Consider the following 15,094-nt stretch of genomic DNA (forward strand, 5'->3'; position numbering starts at 1 on the left):
TTTGCGATAATTAACCACAATACAGACTTAAATCTAAGCCACGATTTCAAAAGTCTAGAGTTAATTAGGTAGGTAGTTACGTGGTACAGTGACGTCACATGCGCCCTCCGGATTGTATAAGTAGTGTGAGATATTATTAAAAACTCAGCTTTTAGGGGCCTAATTTATTCACCATGGGCAACATTTAAATCGATGTTGACAAATTTTCTGAGTTTTATGTTTTCGCCACCAGTGCATACATCTTGTGTATATTGTATAATAGGTTAAAAATCACAATTAAGTTTTGGAGTAATGTGTTAGCTAACGAAAATTGTATAATTAGCAAGTGTTATGAAAAAATGCTACACGTTACAAACTGGTGGCTGCGCAGTGACTGGTGTTAGGTGGGCCTTCTTCGGGTAGAGTTTCCTCGGAGCTCTGGGACTTCGTGTCAATGTACAGACGTGGCCGCGTGGATTCGTCCGGGGACGACGGTGGTTGTCGTCGGGAACGACGGATGCCGTTGCTGAGCATGAATATGAAAATTACAAATGTAGAAATTGGGTTTTTCATGTGAAGAAAATTTGATGGGTCTTGGGTTCAATGACATTTGAATTAATCAAAAAATTAATAAGCATATGCTACAAACTGTACAACAAAGAATTTTTGATCAAGCTAAGCAAGATTTTTTTTTTCAAAGATCGAAAATTCAAGAAAATGTTCATTTTACAAATATTTGATTGATGGATTATAGAAAATCAATTCCTGTAAAGTTGTATAAGTGTATATCCAAAATGCGATTATTCTCGCACCATACAGCCATAGAAACAGGGAGGTGTTCCAATACAATCGGAGCACATAGATGTTGTGAATAATATTGATCAATACAAATTTTATATTAGTTTGTCCTGTATATTCAGAATTACGGAAAATATATATGAAGACACATTTCTATAAAAGACCTTCAATGTTTAAATCATTACAATTGTTTAACACGGAAAATTTCAAAGGTTTTTGTAAGACAGTAAATAAATTAAATGATAAATTGTAACCTTGGGAAAAAAATAATAATAGCATAATCCTAAGAGAAAGTTGTAATCCATGATTATAATATTTGTAATTACGTACGTATATCTATCGAAAAAATGTCATTTCCCCGTCGATCACCTTCCTAAGTCGTTTTAAATAGTAAGTTTCTACTTTCTGTAAACTTTTAAAAAAAAGATTATCACTTATGAGATACTACACGAGAGGTGAAGATAACGAACAGTGATCAATCTCACAGCATGTATTACTAATAGTATCTCATAAGTGGTCATCTTAAACGTTTATAGAAAGTAGATACTGACTATTAAAAAAACCGACTCTTAAAAGGTGATCGGTGACGGAAATCACACATGTTGGATAAATTGGTTCTATATTTATTTTTCCATTAAGTAAGGAAGAGGGGGTATACACACACTGAATTACTGAGTAATGTTATTATCAAGTTTAAGAGAGTTAAACTATTCTTCACCAATCTGTGCTATATGTGATCTGCCTGTCTGGACAATTTCTGCATTGTCAGATAAATCTCCCATCATCAGGAGATGCGCAAATCTCAAATTAGCAAGGGGGAATGCTACGGCTAGTGTTCTCTGGTCCAGCAGCGACAACATCTTCATCCTCTGGGTCAGATGAATCTTCACTAGAATCTTCTTGATTTGTAAAATCTTCCTCCACATCTAAATCTTCTTCTCAAAACACTTCAATTTCATTTGGTTCAGATGCCATATGACGCTCACGTGTGTTTCCGTGAGAAGGTGGAAAATGTCATCTGCTAAACCAGGTGCAGATTTTTCGAGTATTGTTCAAATTCTAATATTAAAAAAATCTTGACTGGAGATACCCTTTAATGTGTTATAGGTATGTTATATACATAGCGAGCAGCTCGACATTGTACCCGCTGTACAGATTCTAATTTTTGTTCGTCTTGTGACGTCCACCTTTACCTCGGATCAGAGCTCCGGTTTGTAAGACACTGAATTGCCTGTAGGTCTGTACACACTTTTTAAAGAGTTATTTTTATCAAAATGCTTATTTAGAGGGTAAAATGACTACAGAACTCAAAGTATGGATCGGAGAGAGAGAGAGAGAGAATTTAATTTTGTCGGGAATGCAGAAGTAAGGTGGGAGTGATGGGTACAATAAATGCATAAAACATGTCAAAGTGCAGCTGGCAAGCGAAGGGGGCTCATTTTCAGAATCTTGTTGCAGATGTATAAATTTCTAAGACACCGATGCGGCTTAAGAGTTACTTCCCTGTAGTCACACTCGAGATTAACTTGTAAAATCGAGAGATACAAATATCTGTGAATTAAAGTAACAGGCATTTCTAACAATGTGCATTCCTCGACATTGTTCAAGAACTCTTATCCGGGAATTTCATGTTCATAAGATAAATCATTGCATTCATATCCTCACAACTTCTTTTTCTGCTGGCCTCTTATGCAATTTAACATTGAACAGTTGTTGCACATATCACAGCGGTAGTTAGAGTAGGAATTCTACTTTATTGAATTCTACATGCAACAACCAACTACCAGCCCGGTGCTACTCTCACAGTCTATACTTACTGCCTTCTGGTGACTGCCACTGGCGGACCCAGACATTTCTGAAAGGGGGGGGGGGGGTAAAAGGCTGGATGTCTGGGGTCTGTCTTGAGGTCTTCATTGGGTCCAGGGCGTACCCCTGATGAAGCACCCTGAAACTACTGAGCTATGACAAAATAAGGCATATATATATATATATATATATATATATATATATATATATATATATATATTGTATATATTTAAATTTTTTGGACATATTTTTACATTTGTGAGAAGGGGGGGGGGGGGGCTTAATCTCCGTCCGGAGCACAGGCACTGGATCCGCCACTGACTGCCTACTGGTGACTGCCACTGTCCACTGTGTTATCACGGATGAGAGTACATTGAAGTGTGTGAAGTCTTTAGAGGCGATGGGATCAATGATTTCAAAGAGTATGAATCGAAGTTGATGCTAATTATGTTTTTAAAATATCCAAAAATAGTATAGATATTACAGATATATAACTTATGTACGACATGTATATAGAATATATCTATTTACCAGTCAAGGACCCCGGTGTACGACATGTATATAGAATATATCTATTTACCAATCAAGGACCCCGGTGGAGTATGTACACTTTTAACAATTAGATTCATCATAGATACATTCTTCAATATATGCTTTGAATAAGTTTTCATATTGATCTGAAATAGGATCATGAAAATATTGAAGATGCGCAATACTACAAAGATGCAATATGAAAAGTCACTGTAAAAGTATAACATAGTAATAAAAATAAGTTGGCCTGGATACGGAGGACACCAAGGGGCGGTGCCTGTGGACAGTCAATCAATTTTTCTGTGCTGCACTATTTGGTAGTTCAGACAATCCATTCATATGAAAGCGACAGAAGAGAGAAGAATGAACATACAAGGAGTTAAACAACTTTTGAGATAAACCCTTAAAATTCTACGTTCCCATTTTTAGGATCATTTTACTGATTTGTTAGAATATTTTTTTATCTTCATTAATCACGAACCAGGTCACCCTCTGATCATTGTCCATGTCAGGAAAATTCTTACAAGAGTTATTTACTAATCCATGATGTTTTTCTTCTTTCCTCCTTAGTATGAATACAATAGGGTAAAAAAATGTTTTTCGTCATCAAGAATTTCATACAGATATCTAGCGATGCCTTGATGTCGACCTTTTTTTTTTTTTATATATATCAAGTCTATATAAGCTGATATCGATATACGTAAACGCGCAAAACTTCCACTTTGCTCAAAACTTTAAAAAATAATTTTAGAGAGTTCTCCTCACCCAAATTTTGTTTAAAAGAGCTGTAGCAACTTAGTATTTGTCAGAGTATGAAGCAATCTGTGAATTCTATCCCTTAATATGATTTTTAAAAAAACAAACTATTTTTAATTTATGTACTTTATGCGAATATCATCAATTTTGGTGACAAGAAAATTGGCCCCACCATACTAGGATGGGATTTTCTGCTCATAGCGTGGATACCGTGGATTCAATATTTTGAGACATATCATTGATTATTCATAAATAACTTAGACTTTTGAAATATTTTATGTTTAACAAGGATTTTTACAATAACTGACCGAAAAGACTCCAACAAAATTTATGATCCTATCATGCATAAATCTAAATAAATCATTGATTTTGCAAAATCTGATGACATCACAGGAGGGTGGAATTACCTTAAAAGTAAAAGAAATTGAACAAGATTTTTAAAAGTGTATACCGGTATGAATAATTGACCATTGATCGTTACAATGTCAACGTGTAGGGAAACCAATTCAGACAACACAGCAAAGTTCTTTGTAATAGAGCATTAATGTACAAAATTTCAGATGGAGTTTATCTCAAAATGCAAGTCACTCGTCTCTTCATCACCGGGTGATGTCCAGGGGAACGAAGCGCAACCAAAATAGGGATATCAAGCAAGACATCTGAAAAATAAATCTTGTCACTGTTCTTCGTAAACTTATATGTAGTATGGCGAGATGCCGCATCATTGATATTGCCTTCCCTCAAAATCCTCATCCGCACTACTAGGAGAATATCGTTACTAGCAATGGGCAGTGACAGTAGAAGATATATAGCTCATAATATATTCGATATCCTCAAATGACACGAGACCTGAATCCGTTTTTAAGGTCATATTCATATTATCCGAAAGACCAGTGACTTGTCATCCTTTTGTAAGTAGATGAATAAATATATATGAATGAATGAATGAATGATAGATAGATAGATAGATAAAAAGATTAATAAATAAATGACAAATGAATAAATATATAAACTAAATCGTGAATGAATAAAGAAATAAATGAATGAAATGATATTGAAGGCGATGAAAATTAAAACGTACTTATAACCCGTGTCTAATTTATGTAAGTAATTCTATAATTATTAAAATCGTTAGCGAAAAAAAAATCTGCTTTCTCTGCAAACCGTGATCAGGTACGCCTCCAACCAGGCCGGAAACAGACTATAGCGGTATTTATACGGTCAGAGTGGATGCTCCCATGCGTGACGGGCCGGGAAATTCAGAGAGCGTCTGCTTTCTCCATAGGTGTTGAGAGTCAGACAACGGATAAAATGATTTTTTTCTACAAATGGGTAGATTCATATGTGGAATATTAACGACAAAAATGATTATAGTCACCTGTTTTCTGTTTGTTTCTTGGATGTTAATTTTACCTGTGATCAAATGCCAAGGTAAGTTTACCTGTCAAAAACTGTAGGTGACACAACCTTATCTAAGATAGCGGTTTGAACTGAATTCGATTTTTATATATATATAAACCTTGATTACTCAGGATTTCATGTTATCAAAATGGAACATATGTGGGAAAGAAATTGCATATAAAATTTCGAACTTTAAAGATATATATTTAGGTTTTAGCACCTGCCGTAAGCGGCACTCTGAAACTTTCACAAAAAAGCAAATTCTATATTGTAATCTTTGGTGAATTAACAGCTTAACTTCTAAGGGAAATCACCTGTTTGGGAAATAACTTTGGCTTTTTAATGAAGATCACTGCATTAACAAGGACTTGCTGTCTACTTCTTCTGGTGACTGTACATAAATTCTATTTCTCCGACATTTGTCATGTCCAATGAAATATCATAAACACTACATTAATAGGCACCGCGACGAACTATATCACTTCCATTCGGTTATTATTTTTTAAATATATTTCAAGGAGATGCTAATCTAATAATCGCACAAAAAATCCTCGTTTCCGCGTTTTAGAGGCAGTCAGATTGAGAGATAATGAGTTAATCGTCGCATCCGACAGTTGCCTTGTCCATATAGATTGCGAGAGCGTGTAGAACCATCAAAAGAGTCTTTTAATCGAGTAAAGAAGTTAGTATACCAGAGACACACTAACTTTTGCTCAGCCTTGGAACTGTGGTGAAAATTAATTTTCTCTATTTAAGACATAGGTGTAGGACACACTTTTACTACTCAGGGACATGCGATTTTCATATTGCTTCATCCTAAATGGTTAAATTAAAAACTGAACAAATCTAAATTAACACATTAAAAAAAAAAAACGATGTCCAACATGTTAACAATTTTTTTTTTTTACAACTCACAGACATTGAAAAATATATATGAACCCTTTTTAAAAAGTTTTCGCAGTGTGTAACTTACTAACGTTCCAAGGAATAGGACAACCCGCCAGAATTGTCAGAGAAACAAACTGCCACGCGGAGCTACATGTACAAGCAATTCGTAGTTTGAACTTTGCTATTTGATGATAAAGTTGTTTAGAAGTTGTGCTACTATACAGTTACAGAGAGACGCATCAGTCAACACGTTGAATTGGCTCTGTGGCCTTTATTGGCGAACGAATTGTCGTTTTATTGGTTTAGCGCATAAGCGCTGTTACGGTAGAAACCACTAATAAAAGGAGTTTGTGTGAAGTCCTCTTACTATATAAAATTCTTGTTTGATTTCTGTAATTAAACTATTTGTTCCCTTTTAATGTGAGGATATTCACGAGAGCTCCAGTGAATGTGGGTTAGACGCAAACTTGCCCTAGAGTCTTTCCGTAGCTTCACACAGTTACTGTTGATGAGAAGCACACAGATCTTGGATTAAATTGATGAGATTATATCTAATTTCAAACCGCTAAAGCTGTTTATACATATGTTTTTACAATATGTCTCATTTTTGCCACATTAGCCCTAGATTTTCTGATAACCACATCTTGCAATATCCAGGACATATTTCTGTATAGTACGGCAACGTGCAATAATCTATTCAAGACTGCAAGTAACCTTACCATGTTTCGTAACTAAACTTTATAATGCAATCTGTCCCCCATAACTTACATCTTTGACTTTTTCTTTTATTTGTTTGAAGCCATATATAGGCGTGATACACATCTCCTCTAAGTTTTTACAAATGTACAAAAATCAAAAATAAGGACAGCCTTGCATTTATTTTCAATCTCTCTGTGTCAAAATATATTAACGAGTGGATGACCCGTATTCTCTATAAAGACGTGGACAAGCATAGCCTACATCCACTATCATGACTATGTCTCTCCACTTCCCTGTTATTTTAAAGAGAATAGCTAGTTTTAGACGGTCACGTGACGTGGAGGTGTGCTCTACCCATGTTTGATCCACCACAAATACGGCGTATCACACAACCATGACTTCTAGGAAGGTGGGTGCTGGATGTTATTTTTCTGTTTTGCTTTTTTATTCGCAAAGCTAAAACTCAACCTGCAGTTGAGTAAATTGATGCTTCCATATCGAATACGAACATGAATCACTTATTGAAATCATTCTCGAATAATATAACGTATGATCTGACCATTGACGTTGTGGAGGGAAACTTGAAACAGGTGATGAAATGTTGAAATGTAGATAGGGTGACATTGTATCTACCTTATCGTGATGCAGTCATCGTAATCGTATTTGTATATAGTAACGAAAAAATACTTAGTCTAATATAGTTAAAGATTACATTAGGATTCAAGAGAAAATTAATTGGATAGTAAAATAAATTTTATTTAAAGTCGGCACTATATACCTTCAACAAACCAACACAAGCTCTGTTGAGCTTTTAACCGACTATATGCACTGCATAGATGCAATCCACCGAACCCAACTACAAATAGTCTGTTATCCTAGTGTTGAGTGACTTTTATGCCCCCCCCCCCCCTTTGAAAACTCAATATATTTTCATTGAACCCTTTGCTTGACAGACATTAAACTTGGCCTGGTACATCTTAAAGACTTGACCCCTATTGATTTTGAGGTCACATGGGAAAGGGGAGGGTCAATTCACTCTAGACGTGGGAAGATATTGTACACTCTGTATTTTAAGAACCCTTTCATCAAACTTGGTACATCGTAAAGAATAACATCTTCACAAGTCAAGGGTTATTGATTCGAGTGCGAGGTAACGGATTTTGGGTTCACAAGGTCAAGGGTCAAACTGGACATACTGTCTTCTTTATAGTTTGAGAATCAGAACCCTTTGCTTGGTAGACATCAAAATTGGTACACTGGTATAGGAGTAGATGATCCCTCTTGATTTTGAGGTCAAGGGTCAGTCTACTTTGGACATGGGAATATATTGTCCACTCAATATCTTGAAAACCCTTTCCTTGACACACGACAACTTGGTACATCCTAAGGATTAGATTGATTTTGATTTTGGGTTCACATGGTGAAGGGTCAAACTGGACATAGTAATATATTGTCTCCTCTATATTTTGAGAATCATTTGCTTGATTGACAGTGAACTTGGTACACTGGTACATCATAAGGAGTAGATAACCCCATTGATTTTGAGGCCAACAATGTCTTAAGGTCAAAGATCAATCCACTCTGATATAGGAATTCCCGATATTGACCGCATTGTTTTGGCACTACTATCAATTAAATGATACATGTATATAACCCTTTTCAATTTTGTACCATGGGGGACATGCATGTTTCGAAACACTTCTTGTTTCATTCTAAGTCATTGGAGTTTCTGACAGGAAGGTAAACAATAAAGTTTCTTTACGAGTAATTTCAATGTTTAGCTGAAAAGATTTTTATGTCCTACATGTAGTATGTATATTTTATTTTGGTAATTTCACTGATTTTACTAATTCTGATTTACTCTTATACATGTGTTAAAATTACCATACGAGCTTGTTTGCCTTGTTATCTTTTGAAATGCACATTTAAAGTACATGTAATCAGATGTTTATACATGGTATAATATACATGTTTATATTTTCTTATAGGCATGCTACATCTTAAACATATGATTTCAGATGATGTAGGTTTATTTCCAAACATCCTGAATTTGGCAACAAGGTCCACCATCTCTGTCAATGCTACCTGCGGAGAAGAGAAGAGTGAGGTGTTTTGTAAGCTTGTGGACCATGTCAAGATTTTCCCCTACCGGAATTCTCACTGTGACATCTGTGATGCTAGAAGCCAAGATGAAAGACGCCGTCACCCAATCACTAATGCAATCAATGGGCGGAACTCTTGGTGGCAGAGTCCAACCCTGACAAATGGAGCCCTGCATAATTATGTCACCATTACACTGGATCTTAAACAGGTACTTTGGGTGCACATTCCTCAGCAGATTATGTAGGTGTACATGCCTCAGCAGTTACAATGCCTCAGCAGGTACTGTTGGTGCATGTCAGAAGTCTTTAAATGGCAATTGGTGATTAGTAGGATAGAGGGGATTAAATACAGATGTATGTGTAAAGATGAATTTGATTGAATATGTATCAATATTGATTTTAAACAAAAGATTTCGAAAACTTCTGCTACATTAATTTCAATTCGTATTATCAAAAAAATTATCATGCTGGGTTACAAAACAACTAAATTTGTAAGTAGAAAATTTTAAAAACACTTCAATTTTTTTTTTAAACTCCTCTCTTTGGGTATGACATGAGTTAAAATAATAACACTGTTTAATTTTCTCTGTACTTGTATACATGCATTGAAGCTATTTGCAGAGTGTACTTTGAAAATTTTAGCTGTAACAATTTCGAAACTATGAATGATATGATTTCTTTGAGTCTTTTTCATTCCCTAATTAAATGCTTGCATTTGTTAAAGCAATATTAGCTCTAAATCTGAAAATTTTATTTTGTTGTAAAAATGTGATATTTTGGTAGTTTTGTATGTAACTTTTACCATAATTATTAATGAAATTAGATCTCAAGTTTAAAATTTTATCAAATTAAAGATTTCGGTTCTATTGAATATGTAGCATTATATAGAAATCAATTTTTGTACAGGAAGACAATAATGTAATTTTGCTTCATTCAGAGCCCTTGAATAGGTTTTCTAACACAAACATTAATGACAAAAAGTTTATAAACCTTAATTTTTTTCTGTCATTGAAATAGTAAATTTTCCAACGACAATATGGGCAGCTAATATTGCTTTAATACATGCATCTATATATAGAAAACTGTTCACACTGACACTAAAGGTTTGCTGTGCAAACAGAGAGCATAGGTAAAGTGACTCGGGTCATATTTGAATAACTTTTGATTGACCTTTTGAACTGATTTTTCCAAAATGCACAGATGAAGTTAAATATCCAGGGTGTGATACACATGATATAGGTTTTGGTTTTAAAATTTTGTTAGAAAGTACTTTTATATGACCCTTTACACTCTCCCCATAGAATATACAGAAAAAGCTGCAAAGAATCAGATAAATGTCCATGTGATTCTCATGCAGATAAATGGTATATTAGTCTCTCAGGTTTGTGTGATCTGCTCAAGGTAGAGAACATGCATGTATATTTCGTTTGGGTCACTTAAAGATGTCTCCAGGACAGAAGTAATTGTTTAGGTCTGATTTACTATCAGGGGTAATTACCAATAGTAATGGAAGGGAAGGGTGTAAAAATCTGGATGGTATTACTATTCACTTGCAATCAAAATACCAAATTTATATTGTGCATTATATAGTCAGAGTGTCCTCTCATAGAATGAATATTCACGTGACTTATTTGTTTAAAGAAATTTGAAATAGATGACATTTTTCTGAACACCTACGACACACATGGCAAATGTGTATTTGATCTGATTGGTACATAATGTCATGGGACCCAATTGATACTTTTAATCATATTTTCTCGAATTAAAGATGTTGCTCTGGGGTTGGTGATGTAAACATTACAGGGAGTAAATTGTGAAGGAAATGTGATCGCCACCTTTGCAATAAAAAAAATCTCCAGTTTTTAATATTTGCAAAGTATAAAACTTGGGAGTTGGGTTTAGTTAGACCTTTAAAAGATTGGTATCTGGTTTTCATGTGCTTCAGATGTACTCCAAAAATCTTTTCAAAGGAAAACAAAAAGTTTAGAGGAATATTGTAAAGACCATCTTCCTTACAAGTTGGAGACATTTGTTTGATGCAGGAGAGATCAAAGATGATTTGTACTTCAGATTTCTTGATTAGCTCAAACAGATTGTGATGTGAATAGTTTAATGTCAGGTGACAAAAATGACACCATGGCATTCATAGCACAGTTAAAATTACAGATGTAAGTGTCATTCAAAAAACAAGAATATATCTAGACCTGCAATAACAGCTGTATATTTGATGATTTATCTATTATTTCAACTTTTGAATTTTTTTTTTAGACTTTCTGCAGTATCTATATGACAAGAAAATAAGTCTTCCACATATTTTATGTTTATAATGCTCCATGTAACCATATGCTATGTCCTAAAATGTCTTTGATACCAATTTTTGGATTGTTATTTCCTTGAGCTAAGTTAAGTACAAATACAATGCATTTGAATTCGTGAAATCGTTTATATACTTATTGTAAAGCCTTATTAATAATTTCTAACATTGTTTGTCACTGAATATAAATTTCAGTCATATTTGATAATGATTTTTTGGTACATTTGCTCATACTATTGAAAATCTTTATATTTCAAGTCCCTTTAAATCTTACGAATAATACAAATTGTATGCACCTTCTCATTGAAAAAATCTGCATTAGTCCTTAAAAGGTTACAGACACGACACGAAGGTGCATAGCAAATAGGGGATGGGAAAATGGAAAGGGGATAGCCAACTGCAGAAGTAGATATGTTATCTGGTGTTGAGTCACCTAAACCATGCACAATGCTTGATCAGAATTGTGTTCTTTGCACCGGGGCAGATTAAAAATGTGACTGTCGATTAAAAAATCAGAATTTGTCCATATGCTTTAACTTGATTAATCATAAGAAATAATCCTCTTGGATCTGAATCTGAATTTCTAAAATCGACAATGGTGGTGCAGGGATCTACAAACTTGATTAAGATTAAAATGTTGGAGTTAATATCTAAGTGATTTTTAAGCAGATATTATACAGATCGATTTAACAGAGAGGTTTACAAGGAAATCTTTTTCAAATGCCACATGTAGTTAAGTCTGACTATAAATGCAAAAGTTTTGAAAGTTTAGAAATTGTTGTATTTTAACGTGAACATCATCAATATTTTATAAAAGGGATTCAATCATCTTGATTGCTATCCGTAGTCCATATAATGAAATGATTAGGAGATATTACAGTGATTAACACTGGGTATATTAGAAGCATGAATTTTATTTGTCTGAAGTGGATGATAAAGAAACCCAAGTTAAAAGCACACCACTTCACATAATTTACTGAAGTGCAGTGGCATTTTTTGTGCCACTTAATTCAGAAAGTTTGAACTAAGATTTAAAACCTTATTGGAGGGCACATGCACTGCATAGCTGAAAGTTATCTAATCTCCGGCTACACTAGTCTTTGAATTTTCACACAATGTAATTAACAGGTTCTTTTCAAGCTGTGGTTGATCATAAAAGACAGTTTCATTGAACATGTAGAGGATAAAGGTTAACGACTCTCTGGGTTCTATGTTCTCTCTCAGATTCTGACAACTAAAAGACACCAAGAAAGAATTAATTTTACTATTGCAAGAACATTCTGATTAATCATTTTCTTACGATGTATCTATCTCAAAATTCGAGGTCACTTACAGTTGTCTTAGTTTGACACTCGATCGCTCTCTCTACGAAGTGAATTACAGGCATTGAAGTTGTGAATTTGACCATTATGTTACTTAAACAATTCTAATTATAAAGATAATATCAGAATACAATCTGGAGTAATCGGATTTCTCTTCTCTCCAGATAGAGGGTTGCATGCTGTGGCTTTCTTCTGTACTTAGCTATTGTCTGAAGTCTTTAAGTGCATACACAGTTTGGCTTTCTGTGAGTTAATTGTCTCATGTTGAACATTAGAGTTTTTCAGTTTATATAGACACTCTTCATTAGTGTCAGGTGGTGTATAGTTGTACCTCTGATGCAGATCGGTAATTACTGGTAATTAATACAAGAGGCTGAGGCATCGACACCTTTGATAGGACAGATCTTTACAGAAAACAAGATCTGACAAATATCCGGACATAGGAAATTAGGGGAGTTCAGTGTTTTTTATCTTCTGAAAACTCATCTATTTAAAAGTACAGATGTCAATTCTGCATGATTTGGTCCTAAATTGACCATGAAAGGGTTTAAGATGGTTTGCTTAGACCTTACACTTCATCTGATTTGTAATTTATGAACCTGTGTTTGTCTTTATTGTGGGTGCGGCAATTTTCAGTCTGAATTAGCTAAACCACACTTGGAAGAGCTGTATGACTGGGAATTTGCAATGATCTACCTGTTTTTGACTGGGTGATTGTTGTTCAATGTGCTGGATCAAGTGAAATGGAAAACCTTTTTTTTTTTTATTTTTTTTTTTTTTTTTTTTTTATAAAGTTTTATCAGTTATTCTGCTAAGAATGATTAAGAATGACACATTTTTATGCAAGGATAAACCCAGCTGGTTAATCCCCCAAACATTTACCTGAATCAGAATTTTGAACCTCTCTAAATGTCCAATTAAAGCAATAATAAATGATGGGTGGCCTACTGAGCTATGCTGTCCCTCGAAGGTAGTAAAAAATTATCCTGCCAATTTGTCTTCATGGCAGATCTTTCAATGTCAAACTTTTATTTGATAATTATATGAAAAAAATATCATAATTCATGAAATGAGTCATAACTAACGGAAAAAAATTGAAATGACGATATCAGTTGAAGAGGACTGTATGGGACATTGAGAACTCGATTATATAAGTGTAACTGATGTTACAACAAATTTTATGTATGATTGTAAAATTTTGAAAATGTTACCTATGAACTAGCCCATGACTAGAGCAAGTCAAGGGAGTACACCAGGCAAATTGCACGGGGCTTTGAGGCATAATTCTAGTACAATGCAGTGCAAAGGGACCCATTAATTTCCTGAGCGCGGTGGGTCGAAATAACAGTCACCTACCCAGTAATTACTGTATCCCACACTTCTCAGGCTAATTAACTCGCGTCTACAAACTCCAGCTTGTTTAGGTTCTGCACACACAAAATTTAATTCATTTGAAGGAACTGTGTATACCCTTAAACCACAATTTACCATCAGAGTTGTGAAGGGAAACCTAAAAAAAAATTGAATACTAGATACATGAACTCTTTCAAGTGTAATGGAATGTACTGGAAAAACCACCATTTTTTTACTTGAGAAAGTAAAAACTCATTCTTTTATTGAAAGTGTTAGATTTATATTGTTGACATTTGTCTTGCCACTCTCAATAAAATGACCGACATTGGTATTTGGGACTTGTTCTTGGGTAGAAGATAAGAATCCTCTCCGTTTATTGTAGTATTATCAGTGCCCAATATTTGCTGGGATTTAAGTGTTGAAAGAGACCTTGTAAAGTTTGTTTTGTTGTTTGATATATCATCAGTGGTGGGAACACAAGGTTGTCATGTCTGAAGCCTCAGAATTCTGGATCTTGATCATTCTTTTAGCGGATGACTGCAGCGTCACAGAATTCTGGATCTTGATCATTCCTTTAGCGGATGACTACAGCGTCACAGAATTCTGGATCCTGATCATTCTTTTAGCAGATGACTGCAGTGTCTTAGGGATCTTGACTCTTTGATCTTTCATGTGTAGGTTGTTCAAAAAGTATAAAGAATAGATTTTCCATGGCAAACATGCAATACCACTATTTGGTTTCATGTTTATTTTTCCCCCCTGTATTTTATGTGTAATGTTTATTAAATGGTTTCGTGCGTGCAAAGTTTTTGAGATATTTATACCCAATATGGTATTTCATTTTTACACTATTCTTTCAATACTTTTCAAGCCTTCAGACTCTTAATTTCTTAATGATATGCAATAGTGTTGGTAAATATGTCTACTGCCTAAAAAAAAAGAAAACCCTTATCTGTCAGAGTGTGAAATATTTGATGAAGTTATGATGTAATTGTGCTCAAAACTGCATGTTTAGAATGGGCCTGTGCCTATTTTTGGCTCTGTCCAAATAAAATCCAAAATAATATGGGAATGATACCTTGTACATATAATTGATTTACAATGTGGAAGCACTTCAAACTAAAACAGTGCACAATGCACATCTG

The 15,094-nt window shown here is 34.5% G+C and overlaps 1 protein-coding gene across 5 annotated transcripts in view; it reads left to right on the plus strand.

The window, feature by feature from the left end:
- Positions 1-5,089: 5,089 nt before the first annotated feature.
- The window catches only part of LOC125668200 (laminin subunit alpha-2-like), a 71,659-nt gene continuing 61,654 nt past the window's right edge, over positions 5,090-15,094 (plus strand). For 4 of the 5 annotated variants that reach the window (XM_048902032.2, XM_048902034.2, XM_048902035.2 and 1 more), the window contains exons 1-2: positions 5,128-5,301; positions 8,877-9,169. In XM_048902032.2, the coding sequence (XP_048757989.2) occupies positions 5,199-5,301; positions 8,877-9,169 (396 nt within the window). In that variant the 5' untranslated portion in view covers positions 5,128-5,198. Of the gene's footprint in view, positions 5,302-8,876; positions 9,170-15,094 lie in introns of all 5 variants that reach the window. The other variant, XM_048902031.2, reaches the window with a different exon arrangement.

The sequence above is a fragment of the Ostrea edulis genome, chromosome 4, assembly GCF_947568905.1.
Source record: "Ostrea edulis chromosome 4, xbOstEdul1.1, whole genome shotgun sequence".
Classification (NCBI taxonomy): Eukaryota; Metazoa; Mollusca; class Bivalvia; order Ostreida; family Ostreidae; genus Ostrea; species Ostrea edulis.